Consider the following 19,083-nt stretch of genomic DNA (forward strand, 5'->3'; position numbering starts at 1 on the left):
AATATAACTACTATAATACAGCCTCCTATGTACAGGAATATAACTACTATAATACTGCTCCTATGTACAGGAATATAACTACTATAATACTGCTCCTATGTTCAATAATATAACTACTATAATACTGCTCCTATGTATAAGAATATAACTACTATAATACTGCTCCTATGTACAAGAATATAACTACTATAATACTGTCATCTATGTACAAGAATATAACTACTATAATACTGCTCCTATGTACAAGAATATAACTACTATAATACTGCTCCTATGTACAAGAATATAACTACTATAATACTGCTCCTATGTACAAGAATATAACTACTATAATACTGCTCCTATGTTCAATAATATAACTACTATAATACTGCTCCTATGTATAAGAATATAACTACTATAATACTGCTCCTATGTACAAGAATATAACTACTATAATACTGCTCCTATGTACAAGAATATAACTACTATAATACTGCTCCTATGTACAAGAATATAACTACTATAATACTGCTCCTATGTACAAGAATATAACTACTATAATACTGCCCCTATGTACAATAATATAACTACTATAATACTGCTCCTATGTACAAGAATATAACTACTATAATACTGCCCCTATGTACAATAATATAACTACTATAATACTGCCCCTATGTACAATAATATAACTACTATATTACTGCCCCTATGTACAATACTATAACTACTATAATACTGTCTCCTATGTACAAGAATATAACTACTATAATACTGCTCCTATGTACAAGAATATAACTACTATAATACTGCTCCTATGTACAAGAATATAATTACTATAATACTGCTCCTATGTACAAGAATATAACTACTATAATACTGCTCCTATATACAAGAATATAACTACTATAATACTGCTTCTGTGTACAAGAATATAACTACTATAATACTGCTCCTATGTACAAGAATATAACTACTATAATACTGCTCCTATGTACAAGAATATAACTACTATAATACTGCTCCTATGTACAAGAATATAACTACTATATTACTGCTCCTATGTACAAGAATATAACTACTATAATACTGCTCCTATGTACATGAATATAACTACTATAATACTGCTCCTATGTACAAGAATATAACTACTATAATACTGCTCCTGTGAACAAGAATATAACTACTATAATACTGCTCCTATGTACAAGAATATAACTACTATAATACAGCCTCCTATGTACAATAATATAACTACTATAATACTGCTCCTATGTACAAGAATATAACTACTATAATACTGCACCTATGTACAAGAATATAACTACTATAATACTGCTCCTATGTACAAGAATATAACTACTATAATACTGCCTCCTATGTACAAGAATATAACTACTATAATACTGCCTCCTATGTACAAGAATATAACTACTATAATACTGCTCCTGTGTACAAGAATATAACTACTATAATACTGCTCCTATATAGAAGAATATAACTACTATAATACTGCTCCTATGTACAAGAATATAACTACTATAATACTGCTCCTATATAGAAGAATATAACTACTATAATACTGCCTCCTATGTACAAGAATATAACTACTATAATACTGCTCCTATGTACAGGAATATAACTACTATAATACTGCTCCTATGTACAAGAATATAACTACTATAGTACTGCCTCCTATGTACAAGAATATAACTCCTATAATACTGCTTCTATGTACAGGAATATAACTACTATAATACTGCCTCCTATGTACAAGAATATAACTACTATAATACTGCCTCCTATGTACAAGAATATAACTACTATAATACTGCTCCTATGTACAGGAATATAACTACTATAATACTGCTCCTATGTACAAGAATATAACTACTATAATACTGCCTCCTATGTACAAAAATATAACTACTATAATACTGCCTCCTATGTACAAGAATATAACTACTATTATACTGCTTCTATGTACAAGAATATAACTACGATAATACTGCTCCTATATAGAAGAATATAACTACTATAATACTACTCCTATGTACAAGAATATAACTACTATAATACTGCTCATATGTACAAGAATATAACTACTATAATACTGCTCCTATGTACAAGAATATAACTACTATAATACTGCCTCCTATGTACAAGAATATAACTACTATAATACTGCTCCTATGTACAGGAATATAACTACTATAATACTGCCTCCTATGTACAAGAATATAACTACTATAATACTGCCTCCTATGTACAAGAATATAACTACTATAATACTGCTCCTATGTACAAGAATATAACTACTATAATACTGCTCCTATGTACAAGAATATAACTGCTATAATACTGCTCCTATGTACAAGAATATAACTACTATAATACTGCTCCTATGTACAAGAATATAACTACTATAATACTGCTCCTATGTACAAGAATATAACTACTATAATACTGCTCCTATGTACAAGAATATAACTACTATAATACTGCTCCTATATAGAAGAATATAACTACTATAATACTGCTCCTATGTACAAGAATATAACTACTATAATACTGCTCCTATGTACAAGAATATAACTACTATAATACTGCCTCATATGTACAAGAGTATAACTACTATAATACTGCCTCCTATGTACAAGAATATAACTACTATAATACTGCTCCTATGTACAAGAATATAACTACTATAATACTGCTCCTATGTACAAGAATATAACTACTATAATACTGCTCCTACTGTATGTACAAGAATATAACTACTATAATACTGCTCCTATGTACAAGAATATAACTACTATAATACTGCTCCTACTGTATGTACAAGAATATAACTACTATAATACTGCCTCCTATGTACAAGAATATAACTACTATAATACTACCTCCTATGTACAAGAATATAACTACTATAATACTGCTCCTATGTACAAGAATATAACTACTATAATACTGCTCCTATGTACAAGAATATAACTACTATAATACTGTCTCCTACTGTATGTACAAGAATATAACTACTATAATACTGCTCCTATGTACAAGAATATAACTACTATAATACTGCTTCTATGTACAAGAATATAACTGCTATAATACTCCCCTCTATATGCAATAATATACCATCAATAATATTAACCCCTTTCTACACAGCATTTTCTCATGGGCATGATATACGGTACAATGTATCATTGATACATCATCTGAAGGGTTCCAAGACAACACTTACCCTTAATGATTGATTCCGCTGCATATAAATCTCGTTTATAGGTCACCTGGAGCAGAAATGAACAGCGTTAATTACAGGGGACAGGAAGGATTCGGGTCACTATTGCCCCACAGCAGCACTTGCCATTGTCAGCACCTTTAACCAATAATTTTTTTACATCTGTTGTCTCATAAAATACCTAAACAATGGGGCGACGCGGTTCAATTTTTCAGTTCCAAAAATTTTCAATTGAGGAGCAGCGCCAGAGGGGCAGATGCCTTCATTCAAATGTACGGAAACCTTAAAAGAAAACCATATGAATCCTGACTAAAACAATATCAAGTGTCATTTGTCTGGGCTGTTGCCTAGCAACAATCCAGAATGCACTGGATGATAACCCAGAATCTCCTGAATCTCCTCCACAATATTTCTCATATAATGAAAGGCTACTGCCCACGAATCATCTGGTCCCTTCCCTGGGGTTTGCTTTCCGCCTGTGACATGCTGCATGCTGCTGTACTCGGTGCAGCCTGAGGCCTCTCCTGGGCCTCAGACCTGCCTCTGCGGTTCTCCAGCATCCTGCTCACAATTTGGAATGATGGATACAACTGTAGGCTCGGAAGCATGTCTTATGGCCTCACCTGCTTGGAAAGAATCATCGGATATCTAGTTATCAGAATTTGATTATTCTCTTGCAAAAAAAGAAGAAAAAAAGAGTCGTCGTCGTCCTGGGGTAATAGAAGAACATGATTGTAAAGATTTCCCTACATATACCTCATCGGTGGGAGGGGTTCTTGTTTTGTAGCGGCCCCTCTACTATTCCTGCCATCAGCTCTTTGATTAGGACCGCCATATAACAGCTCTTTGATTAAGACCGCCATATACCCTATTTTCGATTTTACCAAACCAACCAATTTAAAGGACTTCTGTCATCAAAAACACGGATCTAAAACCGTCTCACCTGAGATATGGGACCCTGACAGCTGAAGAACATGGCTTTGGTGGCATCAGCCTCCATTCCTGCATTCCTGAGAAAACTGCACTTTTGTAAAATGGAAATGAGCCTCTAGGAGCAACGAGGGCGGTGTCTTTGCACCTCGAAGCTCCCAGATGCTTCGCTACAATCCTCTTTATGCTGTGCCCCCACCGCTAAGACTCACAGGCCAGGCAGCGAAAACATATTCACGCCTGTCCCTGAGTGCATTCTGCACATGCGCAGCAGCAAAGGGATGGAGACTGCCCGGCGGTCTCCATACCTTTACTGCGTATGTGCCGAATGTGCTCCTGCAAGACTTCAGGGTCAAGAGTGAATATGTTTTCACCGCCTGGCCTGTCAGTCTTAGCGGTGAGGAGTGAGCAGAGACTCTGGGAGCAGCGGGGTGCAACAGCACCGTCCTGATTGCACCTAGAGGCTCATTTGCATATTACAAAAGTGCATTTTTTTTTCTGGAATGTGGGAACGGAGGCTGATGGGACAAAGACCACGATCCTCGGCTGTCAAGGGCTCATGGGACGGTTTCAGGTCCATGTTTCTGATGACAGAAGCCCTTTAAGAACAGGCTTTTGCCTTCACTAAGGCTTCTTGTCTCCCGTGGCCGTATTGCATACGGCGGGTCCGTAATACACGGGACACCGGCCGTGTGCATTCCGCATCATTCACTTGAATGGGTCAGAACGGAAGGAACCACGGAAAGGAGGCACTACGGAGTGCTTTCGTGGGGTTCCGTTCAGCAAAAAGATAAAACTTGTCCTATCTTTTTGCGGAACGGACGGATCGTGGAAATGGGGTCGCGACCCACATGCGGCTGGCCCACGGTCGGTGCCCGTGCATTTCGGACGTTCGTGGGCAAGAGGCCTAACTCAACTGTAAAATACTGGGCAAAGGCATATGCGGGATCCGATGGACCTCAATGTCTTCCCTCTGTGCACTTTTTGCAACAAACAGATATGCCAGCGAAGATAAAACTCTATCCACAAGCACATACCTTTACACGGCTAATACTTCTCACAGCTGAGGGTCTGTTACATCTGCATTTAGAGTAACACAAATCCCTGTCCAGTGCTGACAGGCGGTTACAATGTATCACTACAGGTAAAATGTATCAGTGCAGAATCCAGACTGAAAAGCCTCACATTGTGCTACCTAGACTAGATACAACTGTAACAAACCGTCAGCTGTGGAAAAAAACACAAGGACAAAATACACACAAATAATACGGCACTTTTTTTTTTAACTAGATCTCGACTGATAAGCCATAATCTCCTGCAGGAGGCGTGAGGCCGGAGCATCCTGGTCTGTCACTAGTCTGTGTGGATGTGAGTCACAGTGACGACACAATGGAAATGGCAGCCTGGCAAGTGTGAACCTGGCAGGAGAAGCACGCTGAGTGGCATGCTCCAGCTTGAGGTGCCATCTGCCATCACCCCACATGAGAAAACGGGAGCAAACACGGACACACCCAACGCACAGAGCCATACTATACTGTACTCATGGACTTGGCGCTGTGCATTTTTGGCAGCCATGACATTTTTGGGTCCAAAATTCTCTGCTCTTTAGCTTCATGATATATCTCTATAGCGCCCAGGGCTCAGTACTTCTAATACAGAGGTTGAAATGCTCTGCATAGACTTAGCATTACACTACAATCTTCTGAATGCTCACAGCCACCACTAGGGGGAGCTCATAAGCGCACCGCATACTTTTAAAGGTAAGTTTATTTTATATTTATACTGACCAGTTGGTCAGGGCGGACATTGGTTCCAAGAGGATCAGTAGACAGACTACGTTGACCGGGAAGAAATTTACACATCCTAGTACAGGTATATCCTATCACATTATGTTGTTATATACGTGCTGTCCTGCCCATGTAATTTACTTTATGTGGAGTTGAAAACTCGTCTCAATAATCACCGGTACAGAATCAGAAAACAGCGTCTCGACCTGCCTGTGTCTAAACATTTCACTCAGGCCGGACATAAGGAGAATGATGTGAAGTGTTGGATTTTGGACCACATACCGCTACCCAGACGTGGTGGTGATAACTCTAAGTTGTTAAAACGCAGGGAGTTACTATGGACACACAGGCTGGGCAGTCTTACGCCCAATGGATTGAACGTGGAATACAATTTTAGGGGATATTACGTAAAGGGTTGTTTGCCTTCTCTGACCTGGGGCGTGCATCGTGTTCTCAGGTGTGTGGATTTGGAGAATTGTAACAAAAATCTTTTTTTGTAGATCACTTACACAATATGAAGAAAGAAGGGATGGACAATAAGGTCGAGGTGCAGGCATATCCGTCGGGAATTTGGCACATTTAATGTAATGCTTTATAAAGTGTATACTACCTTTCCTGTGGAGTGCCATAGGGTAAATTATAATTAGCCCTGGTGGTTCGATTTGTATATTTTTTTAACTGCCCTGTGTGAATATACAGTCGTGGCCAAAAGTTTTGAGAATGACACAAATATTAGTTTTCACAAAGTTTGCTGCTAAACTGCTTTTAGATCTTTGTTTCAGTTGTTTCTGTGATGTAGTGAAATATAATTACACGCACTTCATACGTCTCAAAGGCTTTTATCGACAATTACATGACATTTATGCAAAGAGTCAGTATTTGTAGTGTTGGCCCTTCTTTTTCAGGACCTCTACAATCCGACTGGGCATGCTCTCAATCAACTTCTGGGCCAATCCTGACTGATAGCAACCCATTCTGTCATAATCACTTCTTGGAGTTTGTCAGAATTAGTGGGTTTTTGTTTGTCCACCCGCCTCTTGAGGATTCACCACAAGTTCTCAATGGGATTAAGATCTGGGGAGTTTCCAGGCCATGGACCCAAAATGTCAACGTTTTGGTCCCCGAGCCACATAGGGCTCTTTCACACTTGCGTTCTTGTCTTCCGGCATAGAGTTCCGTCGTCGGGGCTCTATGCCGGAAGAATCCTGATCAGGATTATCCTAATGCATTCTGAATGGAGAGAAATCCGTTCAGGATGCATCAGGATGTCTTCAGTTCCGGTACGGAACGTTTTTTGGCCGGAGAAAATACCGCAGCATGCTGCGCTTTTTGCTCCGGCCAAAAATCCGGAACACTTGCCGCAAGGCCGGATCCGGAATTAATGCCCATTGAAAGGCATTGATCCGGATCCGGCCTTAAGCTAAACGTCGTTTCGGCGCATTGCCGGAGCCGACATTTAGCTTTTTCAGAGTGGTTACCATGGCTGCCAAGACGCTAAAGTCCTGGCAGCCATGGTAAAGTGTAGCGGGGAGCGGGGGAGCAGCATACTTACCGTCCGTGCGGCTCCCCGGGCGCTCCAGAGTGACGTCAGGGGCGCCCCAAGCGCATGGATCATGTGATCACATGGATCACGTCATCCATGCGCATGGGGCGCTCTGACGTCATTCTGGAGCGCCCCGGGAGCCGCACGGACTGTAAGTATACCGCTCCCCCGCTCCCCGCTCCTACTATGGCAACCAGGACTTTAATAGCGTCCTGGGTGCCATAGTAACACTGAACGCATTTGGAAGACGGTTCCGTCTTCAAATGCTTTCAGTACACTTGCGTTTTTCCGGATCCGGCGTGTAATTCCGGCAAGTGGAGTACACGCCGGATCCGGACAACGCAAGTGTGAAAGAGGCCTTAGTTATCACTTTTGCCTTATGGCACGGTGCTCCATCGTGCTGGAAAATGCATTGTTCTTCACCAAACTGTTGTTGGATTGTTGGAAGAAGTTGCTGTTGGAGGGTGTTTTGGTGCCATTCTTTATTCATGGCTGTGTTTTGGGGCAAAATTGTGAGTGAGCCCACTCCCTTGGATGAGAAGCAACCCCACACATGAATGGTCTCAGGATGCTTTACTGTTGGCATGACACAGGACTGATGGTAGCGCTCACCTTTTCTTCTCCGGACAAGCCTTTTTCCAGATGCCCCAAACAATCGGAAAGAGGCTTCATCGGAGAATATGACTTTGCCCCAGTCCTCAGCAGTCCATTCACCATTCTTTCTGCAGAAGATCAATCTGTCCCTGATGTTTTTTTTTGGAGAGAAGTGGCTTCTTTGCTGCTCTTCTTGACACCAGGCCATCTTCCAAAAGTCTTCGCCTCACTGTGCGTGCAGATGCGCTCACACCTGCCTGCTGCCATTCCTGAGCAAGCTCTGCACTGGTGGCACTCCGATCCCGCAGCTGAATCCTCTTTAGGAGACGATCCTGGCGCTTGCTGGACTTTCTTGGACGCCCTGAAGCCTTCTTTACAAGAATTGAACCTCTTTCCTTGAAGTTCTTGATGATCCTATAAATTGTTGATTGAGGTGCAATCTTAGTACCCACAATATCCTTGCCTGTGAAGCCATTTTTATGCAACGCAATGATGGCTGCACACGTTTCTTTGCAGGTCACCATGGTTAACAATGGAAGAACAATGATTTCAAGCATCACCCTCCTTTTAACATGTCAAGTCTGCCATTTTAACCCAATCAGCCTGACATAATGATCTCCAGCCTTGTGCTCGTCAACATTCTCACCTGAGTTAACAAGACGATTACTGAAATGATCTCAGCAGGTCCTTTAATGACAGCAATGAAATGCAGTGGAAAGTTTTTTTGGGGATTAAGTTAATTTTCATGGCAAAGAAGGAGTATGCAATTCATCTGATCACTCTTCATAACATTCTGGAGTATATGCAAATTGCTATTATAAAAACTTAAGCAGCAACTTTTCCAATTTCCAATATTTATGTAATTCTCAAAACTTTTGGCCACGACTGTATATCTGTTCACCGGCCTCAGGAGATCCCTCTCGAGTGCATAGATGTCCGCAGAATTTTTAGGGAGCCCCCCATCGATAGTCACGTGAATTGTGGTGGTCCTTGGGGTGTTACCCTAAATGGCAGGGCTACAGCCCTGTGAAGGGTACTGTCCCTGCTGCCTTTAGGCATCATACTCGATCATGGAGCTGTTTTTTTGTATGGTATTAACAATGATATGTGGAGTTTGGGCAGCTTGCCAACAACCATGATAGTGAATGTATGCCTGGAGCACACTGGGCATGCGCTGAACATCGTACACACCAGGCATGAGAACGAAACGGTGGAATGGGAATGCGCATGCGCCAGCAGTTGTTTCTGACGCATAACGCACTCAGCCGCCTGTGTATCACCTGACTGGCGCTCCTCTGAGGAAGCGCAATAGAAGGCACACAACGCCGTGATGGTGGACTGATAGTGTGCCGCACCCGATGGGTACGCTAGCATTACCTGCCCTTTGACTCCTCCCCTTACACTTGTCTTTGTTTCAACATGTATCATGGTCAGTATTGATAGATGATGTCGATCATCAGGAGTTCACAGGTTTTATTATAAGAATATTATTGCAATATACAGTCACCTAAAGAATTATTAGGAACACCTGTTCTATTTCTAATTAATGCAATTATCTAGTCAACCAATCACATGGCAGTTGCTTCAATGCATTTAGGGGTGTGCTCCTGGTCAAGACAATCTCCTGAACTCCAAACTGAATGTCAGAATGGGAAAGAAAGGTGATTTAAGCAATTTTGAGCGTGGCATGGTTGTTGGTGCCAGACGGGCCGGTCTGAGTATTTCACAATCTGCTCAGTTACTGGGATTTTCACGCGCAACCATTTCTAGGGTTTACAAAGAATGGTGTGAAAAGGGAAAAACATCCAGTATGCGGCAGTCCTGTGGGCAAAAATGCCTTGTGGATGCTAGAGGTCAGAGGAGAATGGGCCGACTGATTCAAGCTGATAGAAGAGCAACGTTGACTGAAATAACCACTCGTTACAACCGAGGTATGCAGCAAAGCATTTGTGAAGCCACAACACGCACAACCTTGAGGCGGATGGGCTACAACAGCAGAAGACCCCACCGGGTACCACTCATCTCCACTACAAATAGGAAAAAAGAGGCTACAATTTGCACGAGCTCACCAAAATTGGACTGTTGAAGACTGGAAAAATGTTGCCTGGTCTGATGAGTCTCGATTTCTGTTGAGACATTCAAATGGTAGAGTCCGAATTTGGCGTAAACAGAATGAGAACATGTATCCATCATGCCTTGTTACCACTGTGCAGGCTGGTAGTGGTGGTGTAATGGTGTGGGGTATGTTTTCTGGGCACACTTTAGGCCCCTTAGTGCCAATTGGGCATCGTTAAAATGCCACAGGCTACCTGAGCATTGTTTCTGACCATGTCCATCCCTTCATGACCACCATGTACCCACCCTCTGATGGCTACTTCCAGCAGGATAATGCACCATGTCACAAAGCTCGAATCATTTCAAATTGGTTTCTTGAACATGACAATGAGTTCACTGTTCTAAAATGGCCCCCACAGTCACCAGATCTCAACCCAATAGAGCATCTTTGGGATGTGGTGGAACGGGAGCTTCGTGCCCTGGATGTGCATCCCTCAAATCTCCATCAACTGCAAGATGCTATCCTATCAATATGGGCCAACATTTATAAAGAATGCTATCAGCACCTTGTGGAATCAATGCCACGTAGAATTAAGGCAGTTCTGAAGGCAAAAGGGGGTCCAACACTGTATTAGTATGGTGTTCCTAATAATTCTTTAGGTGAGTGTATATATCACGATTATTGTATATGACCGTGTTTTTTTACCTTGCAATATGTATTGTATTTTTTGCACAATTTTTCTGTTTTGTCTTGTATGCTAATTATATCAACACCCACTGATTTGATTGGATCACATGACCCTGATGTGTGTCGTTTTACCTCTATATACTCACCACATGTATGTGTTCTTTGCTTGAAAAAGGCTCTAGTGCTGAGCCGAAACGTTGCACCGCACGGGTGAATAAAGGAGTTATTTTTTACCATCCAAAGGAGTGCCGTTCACTTTCTGGACTAATATATATATATATATTCAAGTCACCCCTCTACATGTATTTATCCCACATGGTGAATGTTGTAATGGAAAAAAATATATAGAAATGGCGGACTTGTCGTTTTTTCGTTACTTCACCTCTCCAAAAAATGTAATAAAAAGTGATCAAAAAGTCATACACACTCCAAAATGGTATCACTGAGAACTACAGATATTTATATTTACAGACAGAAATATAAAAATGTCAGAATATGGCAAAATGAAAAGAAAAAAAAATACTTTTTACCAAAGGTTTTTTTTTTTGTTTTTTTTAAAGAATTAAAACACAAGAAAAGCGATACAAATATGGTATCGCTGTAATCGTAATAAAAGGCACAGGTCAGTTTTACCGCATAGGGAACGTTGTGAAAACAAAACCGATAAAACTGTGCCAGAATTGCATTTTTTTTTCCAATTCCACCCCATTTGGACTTTTTCCCTCTTCCCACTACATTGTATGCAATAGAAAATGGTGTCATTAGAAAGTGCAACTTGTCACACAAAAATCAAGCCTTCATACGGCTAGGTGACTACGTTGCCTCATAAAGGAGTTAAAGATACAGAAACATACAGTATGTCATGAGGTGTAAGTGCAGTGAAAGCACAGTTCTTTTTCTTTGACTTTCAGAATTCTAACTGTTCTCCTCAAATCTGAAGATAATGTCCATTTTTTGTCCCAAAAACAGAAATTGTACAACAATAGACAATCACAGTCTGCTTAAACTAATAACACACAAAGAATTAAATGTTACCATGTTTTTATTGAACACACCATGTAAACATTCACAGTGCAGGTGGGAAAAGTATGTGAACCCCTAGACTAATGACATCTCCAAGAGTTAATTGGAGTGAGGTGTCAGCCAACTGGAGTCCAATCAATGAGATGAGATTGGGGGTGTTGGTTACAGCTGCCCTGCCCTATAAAAAACACACACCAGTTCTGGGTTTGCTTTTCACAAGAAGCATTGCCTGATGTGAATGATGCCTCGCACAAAAGAGCTCTCAGAAGACCTACGATTAAGAATTGTTGACTTGCATAAAGCTGGAAAGGGTTATAAAAGTATCTCCAAAAGCCTTGCTGTTCATCAGTCCAGGTAAGACAAATTGTCTATAAATGGAGAAAGTTCAGCACTGCTGCTACTCTCCCTAGGAGTGGCCATCCTGTAAAGATGACTGCAAGAGCACAGCGCAGACTGCTCAATGAGGTGAAGAAGAATCATGGAGTGTCAGCTAAAGACTTACAAAAGTCTCTGGCATATGCTAACATCGCTGTTAGTGAATCTACGACGATATGTAAAACACTAAACAAGAATGGATTTCATGGGAGGATACCACAGAGGAAGCCACTGCTGTCCAAAAAAAACATTGCTGCACGTTTACAGTTTGCACAAGAGCACCTGGATGTACCACAGCAGTACTGGCAAAATATTCTGTGAACAGATGAAACCAAAGTTGAGTTGTTTGGAAGAAAAACACAACACTATGTCTGGAGAAAAAGAGGCACAGCACACCAACATCAAAACCTCATCCCAACTGTGAAGTATGGTGGTGGGGGCATCATGGTTTGGGGCTGCTTTGCTGCGTCAGGGCCTGGACGGATTGCTATCATCGAAGGATAAATGAATTCCCAAGTTTATCAAGACATTTTGCAGGAGAACTAAAGGCCATCTGTCCACCAGCTGAAGCTCAACAGAAGATGGGTGTTGCAACAGGACAACGACCCAAAGGATAGAAGTAAATCAACAACATAATGGCTTAAACAGAAGAAAATACACCTTCTGGAGTGGCCCAGTCAGAGTCCTGACCTCAACCCGATTGAGATGCTGTGGCATGACCTCAAGAAAGCGATTCACACCAGACATCCCAAGAATATTGCTGAACTGAAACAGTTCTGTAAAGAGGAATGGTGAAGAATTACTCCTGACCGTTGTGCACGTCTGATCTGCAACTACAGGAAACGTTTGGTGGAAGTTATTGCTGCCAAAGGAGGTTCAACCAGTTATTAAATCCAAGGGTTCACATACTTTTTCCACCTGCACTGTGAACGTTTACATAGTGTGTTCAATAAAAACATGGTAACATTTAATTCTTTGTGTGTTATTAGTTTAAGCAGACTGTGATTGTCTATTGTTGTGACTTAGATGAAGATCAGATCACATTTATGACCAATTTGTACAGAAATCCACATCATTTCAAAGGGTTCACATACTTTTTCTTGCAACTGTACATCTATAATTTAACACTATTGCAATCTGTGACTGCTATTATGATATAAAGCTTTTTTTAAATTTTTATTGAAACATTCCTTCACCTAAGGAAAAAAAAATCTATAAGGGGTTAAAGTTATATTTCAAGAAAACTCTTTTAAGATGAACATCACCCATGCATTTTGTTTATGTAAATCATTACAAAATTCTGTCAGCAGATTTGTACCTATGACACTGGTTGACCAGCTGAAGGCATCTGTGTTGCTCCCATGTTCCTATGTGCCCGCATTGCTGAGAAAAAGTATGTTTTAATATGTGCAAATGAGCCTCTAGGAGCAATGGGGGCGTTACCATTACACCTAGAGGCTCTGCTCTCTCTGCAACTGCTGCGCCCTCTACACTTTGACAGGACCAGGCAGTGAAAACAGCATAACACCTGGTCCTGTCAATAAGAGTGCAGAGGGTGCGGCAGTTGAGTAGAGAGCAGAGCCTCTAGGTGTAATGGTAACGCCCCCGTTGCTCCTAGAGGCTCATTTGCACATATTAAAACATACTTTTTCTCAGCAATGCGGGCACATAGGAACATGGGGCCAACACAGATGCCTTCAGCTGCCAAGTGCACATGTAACAGGTCAGCCAGTGTCATAGATAGAAACCTGCTGACAGAATTTTGTATTGATTTAGCATGGGCGATATTCATCTTAAAAGGGTTTTCTTGAATTATAACAACTTTAACCCCTTATAGATTTTTTTTTTTTCTTAGGTGAAGGAATGTTTCAATAAAAATTTAAAAAGCTGCATCCGCCTCACCCACTTTATCTGACTTCCGTACAAGAAAAAGAGGGACAGGTGCTTCATAAATATGGCGCTCTCTCTGAACAGCACATTTCTCACTGAATTTACCCCAGATAACTGTCATAAAATAAAACAAATAAAGCTCCTGCGTACGGTTAGAAGTCCTCTGCTGCACGTAATAAAACTGACTGCCTGCAGCCACCACCAGGGGGAGCTCAGTGCACAGGAATGCAAACAGTTACCACTGAAATAAACGGAAGCTGTAAAATTACTATGCACCGATCTCCCCCTAGTGGTGGCAGTAGAAACAAATACTGTGGATATAGGTCAACAAAAGACGGAGTTTAGCACTGGGCCCCTTCTAACCTCGGGCAGAGTAAAGACTTGACTGCCGCTTCATACATCAGACTGGGACTGTTCTCATGACTGGCATGGGTCCCAGTGCTCGGACCACCACCAATCAGAAACATGACCCATTTATAGCTTCGGACAGACAACTATCATTGGAATTATCTAATTTCGGTATGATCGGTAGGCGTCGTAACATAAATTAGGGCATTCATGACGATTCTTCATTTCCGGTTGATAAGTAGCTGCCAAATATTTCCAGAAGCCGCTTATCTCCCTCTCTCCATGCAATTATTCAACTTAGTCATGAATATAGGGGTGATTGGCCAAAGCTGCTCGTTTCAGGCAAATATTATCTCATCTGTACCCCACCACCTCAATTTCATGGGGCCACCTTAACCCCTTAAGGACACAGCCTTTTTAACACCTTAGGACCAGCCATTTTTTGAAAATCTGACCAGAGTCCCTTTAAGTGCTGATAACTTTAAAACGCTTTGACTTATCCAGGCCGTTCTGAGATTGTTTTTTCGTCACATATTGTACTTCATGACACTGGTAAAATGAAGTCAAAATAATTATTTTTTTTGCACCAAAAAATACCTAATTTAACAAAAAAGTTGGAAAAAAATTTGCAAATTTCAAAGTTCAGTTTCTCTACTTCTGTAATACATAGTAATACCCCCAAAAATTGTGATGACTTTACATTCCCCATATGTCTACTTCATGTAGAAATTGATTTGGGAATGATATTTTATTTTTTTGGGGATGTTATAAGGCTTAGAAGTTTAGAGCAAATCTTGAAATTTTTCAGGAATTTACAAAAACTCAATTTTTAGGGACCCGTTCAGGTCTCAAGTCACTTTGCGAGGCTTACATTATAGAAACCACCCAAAAATGACCCCATCTAAGAAACTACACCCCTCAAGGTATTCAAAACTGATTTTGCATACGTTGTTAACCCTTTAGGTGTTGCACAAGAGTTATTGGCAAATGGGAGGAAATTTGAGAATTTCATTTTTTTGTCTAATTTTTCATTTTAACCCATTTTTTTCCACTAACAAATCAAGGGTTAACAGCCAAACAAGACTGTATCTTTATTGCCCTGACTCTGGCCGTTTACAGAAACACCCAATATGTGGCCGTAAACTACTGTACGGCCACACAGCGGGGCGTAGAGTGAAAGGTGCGCCGTATGGTTTTTTGGAGGGCTGATTTTATGGACTGGTTTATTTACACCATGTCCCATTTGAAGCCCCCTTGATGCACCCCTAGAGGAGAAACTCCCTAAAAGTGACCCCATCTAAGAACTACACCCCTCAAGCTATTCAAAACTGATTTTACATACATCGTTAACCCTTTAGGTGTTGCACAGGAGTTATTGGCAAATGGCGATGAAATTTGAGAATTTCATTTTTTTGCCTAATTTTCATTTTAACCCATTTTTTTCCACTAACAAAGCAAGGGTTAACAGCCAAACAAGACTGTATCTTTATTTGCCCTGACTCTGCTGTTTACAGAAACACCCCATATGTGGCCGTAAACTACTGTACGGGCACACAGCGGGGCGTAGAGTGAAAGGTGCGCCGTTTGGTTTTTGGAGGGCTGATTTTGCTGGACGGTTTTTTTGGCACCATGTCCCATTTGAAGCCCCCCTGATGCACCCCTGGAGTAGAAACTCCATAAAAGTGACCCATCTAAGAAACTACACCCCTCAAGGTATTCAAAACTGATTTTACAAACTTTGTTAACCCTTTAGGTGTTGCACAAGATTTATGGAAAATAGAGATACAATTCAAAATTTCACTTTTTTGGCAGATTTTCCATTTTAATATTTTTTTCCAGTTACAAAGCAAGGGTTAACAGCAAACAAAACTCATTATTTATGGCCCTGATTCTGTAGTTTACAGAAACACCCCATATGTGGTCGTAAACTGCTGTACGGGCACACGGCAGGGCGCAGAAGGAAAGGAACGCCATATAAGCGTTTTTTGGAAGGCAGATTTTGCTGGACAGTTTTTTTTTACACCATGTCCATTTGAAGCCCCCCTGATGCACCCCTAGAGTAGAAACTCCAAAAAAGTGACCCCATTTTAGAAACTACGGGATAGGGTGGCAGTTTGTTGTACTAGTTTAGGGTACATATGATTTTTGGTTGCTCTATATTACACTTTTTGTGCGGCAAGGTAACAAGAAATAGATTTTTTGGCACGTTTTTATTTTTTGTTATTGACAACATTCATCTGACAGGTTAGATCATGTGGTAATTTTATAGAGCAGGTTGTCACGGACGTGGCGATACCTAATATGTATACTATTTTTTTTATTTATGTAAGTTTTACACAATGATTTCATTTTTAAAACAAAAAAAATGTTTTAGTGTCTCCATAGTCTAAGAGCCATAGTTTTTTCAGTTTTTGGGCGATTATCTTAAGTAGGGTCTCATTTTTTGCGGGATGAAATGACGGTTTGATTGGCATCTATTTTGGGGTGCATATGACTTTTTGATTGCTTGCTATTACACTTTTTGTGACGTAAGATGACAAAAAAATGGCTTTTTTACACCGTTTTTATTTTAATTTTTTTACGGTGGTCATCTGAGGGGTTAGATCATGTGATATTTTTATAGGAGCCGGTCGATACGGACGCGGCGATACCTAATATGTATACTTTTTTTTTATTTATGTAAGTTTTACACAATGATTTCATTTTTGAAACAAAAAAAATCATGTTTTAGTGTTTCCATAGTCTAAGAGCCATAGTTTTTTCAGTTTTTGGGCGATTATCTTGGGTAGGGTATGATTTTTGCGGGATGAGATGACGGTTTGATTGGTACTATTTTGGCGTACATGCGACTTTTTTGATCACTTTTATTACCTTTTTTGGGAAGTAAGGTGGGGCAAAATTTCAATTTCATCATAGTTTTTTTATTTTTTATTTTTATGGCGTTCACCGTTCGGGTAAAGTAACATAACCGTTTTATAGATCAGGTCGTTACGGACGCGGCGATACCAAACATGTGTAGGGAATTTTTATTTTTTTCATTTTTTTATCAGTGATAAATGTGTTTTTTGATTTTTCCTTTTTTTTTACTTTTTTTAACTTTTTTTTTGACCCAGACCCACTTGGTTCTTGAAGATCCAGTGGGTCTGATGTCTGTATAATACAGTACAGTACAATATATATTGTTCTGTACTGTATTTTACTTACACTGAACAGATCTATGCTTTCAGCACCGATCTGTTCAGCACCATGGACAGCAGGATGCCTGAGAGGGCGTCCTGTTGCCATGGGAACCTTCCCGTCTGCTCAGAACTGCGCAGACGGGGAAGGGTAAGCACAGGGGCTGAGGGGGGCTCTCTGGGGGCTCTCTCCCTCTCCCATCGGGGGGGCTGCAAAGGCACAGCAGCCCCCCGATGGGAGAGGGAGGGAGCTCCCTGCGCTGTTAACCTTTTCCATACAGCGGTCCGTACGGACCGCTGTATGGAAAGGGTTAACGGCTGACATCGCATCGCAGATGTCAGCCGTTTATACCAGGGTGCCAGCACATTGCTGGCACCCTGGTATAAACCACTAGAAACCAACGATTATACAAGGGGAGGCGGGCGGGGGATCGCGATCCCGCCTGCCGCACCGCCCGCCTCCCGCACCGCCCGCACCGCCCGCAACCCTCCCCCTGCACCTCCCACCAGGCTAAAATCACTCGGGGGTGCAGGGGGAGGGATACAGATCTATTTTAGGAATACTAAAGTTTCTGATCCCCGCGGTCAGGGACCGCAGGGATCAGAAACTGCAGAAATCGCAGCAAACCGCAGGTCTGAATTGACCTGCGGTTTGCCGCGATCGCCGACATGGGGGGGTCACGGGACCCCCCCGCGCATTTAGCCTAGGTGCCTGCTCGATGATTTGAGCAGGCACCGGGTTCCGATCACTGCCGGCCGGGCGGCAGTGATCGGAACAACACATGACGTACCGGTACGTCATGTGTCCTTAAGTACCAGGACATCATGACGTACCGGTACGTCATGTGTCCTTAAGAGGTTAAAGGGCCATAAATTCTAAATGGTGAGAGCTGATAATGGTCACACGTACGGAAGTATCTCGATATTATCCACAAAGGAGATAGGGAATATATTATCCTGCACTTCCACCACCCGATCCAGATAGAGCACTACAGTAGGCGAGATAAGGTCCTATTTACCTTCCACAGGTCAGGGGTCCTTCCAGGAGCTTAGCTCTTCTCTTACCGTAGGCCAAGGCCAAATGTAAGCACTCAGTGCCAAAATCCAGGTCATAGTCGGAGCACTGCGGGAGAAGCAAACAAGTCAGACAATTAACAGTATTCCACCCGTCTTGCATGAATCTGCGCCATTTCTGTCTGGAAGCAGTGACATGAGGAGACTCCCATCCCCCGGGCTACGGAGACTCACATCTACTCAAGTCTTCTGCTTTACGAGGAACTCAATGGCAGCAAAGCTGGTGGATATTCACAGCTCGGAGGCTGGGAGTTCACTCCACCGATGGTGGAGGAGATGGGTTTGGCTGCTGCTTTGAGAGGTGCAGAATTATAATACAGAAGTACATGATAGCTGGGCATGACCTCCATCATCTGTCAGCAGTCTACTAATCA

At 41.4% G+C, this 19,083-nt stretch overlaps 1 protein-coding gene across 1 annotated transcript in view; it reads right to left on the reverse strand.

Moving 5' to 3' along the window:
- CRPPA (CDP-L-ribitol pyrophosphorylase A) overlaps positions 1-19,083 on the reverse strand; it is a 193,063-nt gene that overhangs the window by 120,330 nt on the left and 53,650 nt on the right. The window contains 3 exon segments of the mRNA XM_040431297.1: positions 3,230-3,275; positions 18,655-18,671; positions 18,674-18,758. Of these exon segments, the coding sequence (XP_040287231.1) occupies positions 3,230-3,275; positions 18,655-18,671; positions 18,674-18,758 (148 nt within the window).

This window comes from Bufo bufo, chromosome 5 (assembly GCF_905171765.1).
Source record: "Bufo bufo chromosome 5, aBufBuf1.1, whole genome shotgun sequence".
NCBI lineage: Eukaryota > Metazoa > Chordata > Amphibia > Anura > Bufonidae > Bufo > Bufo bufo.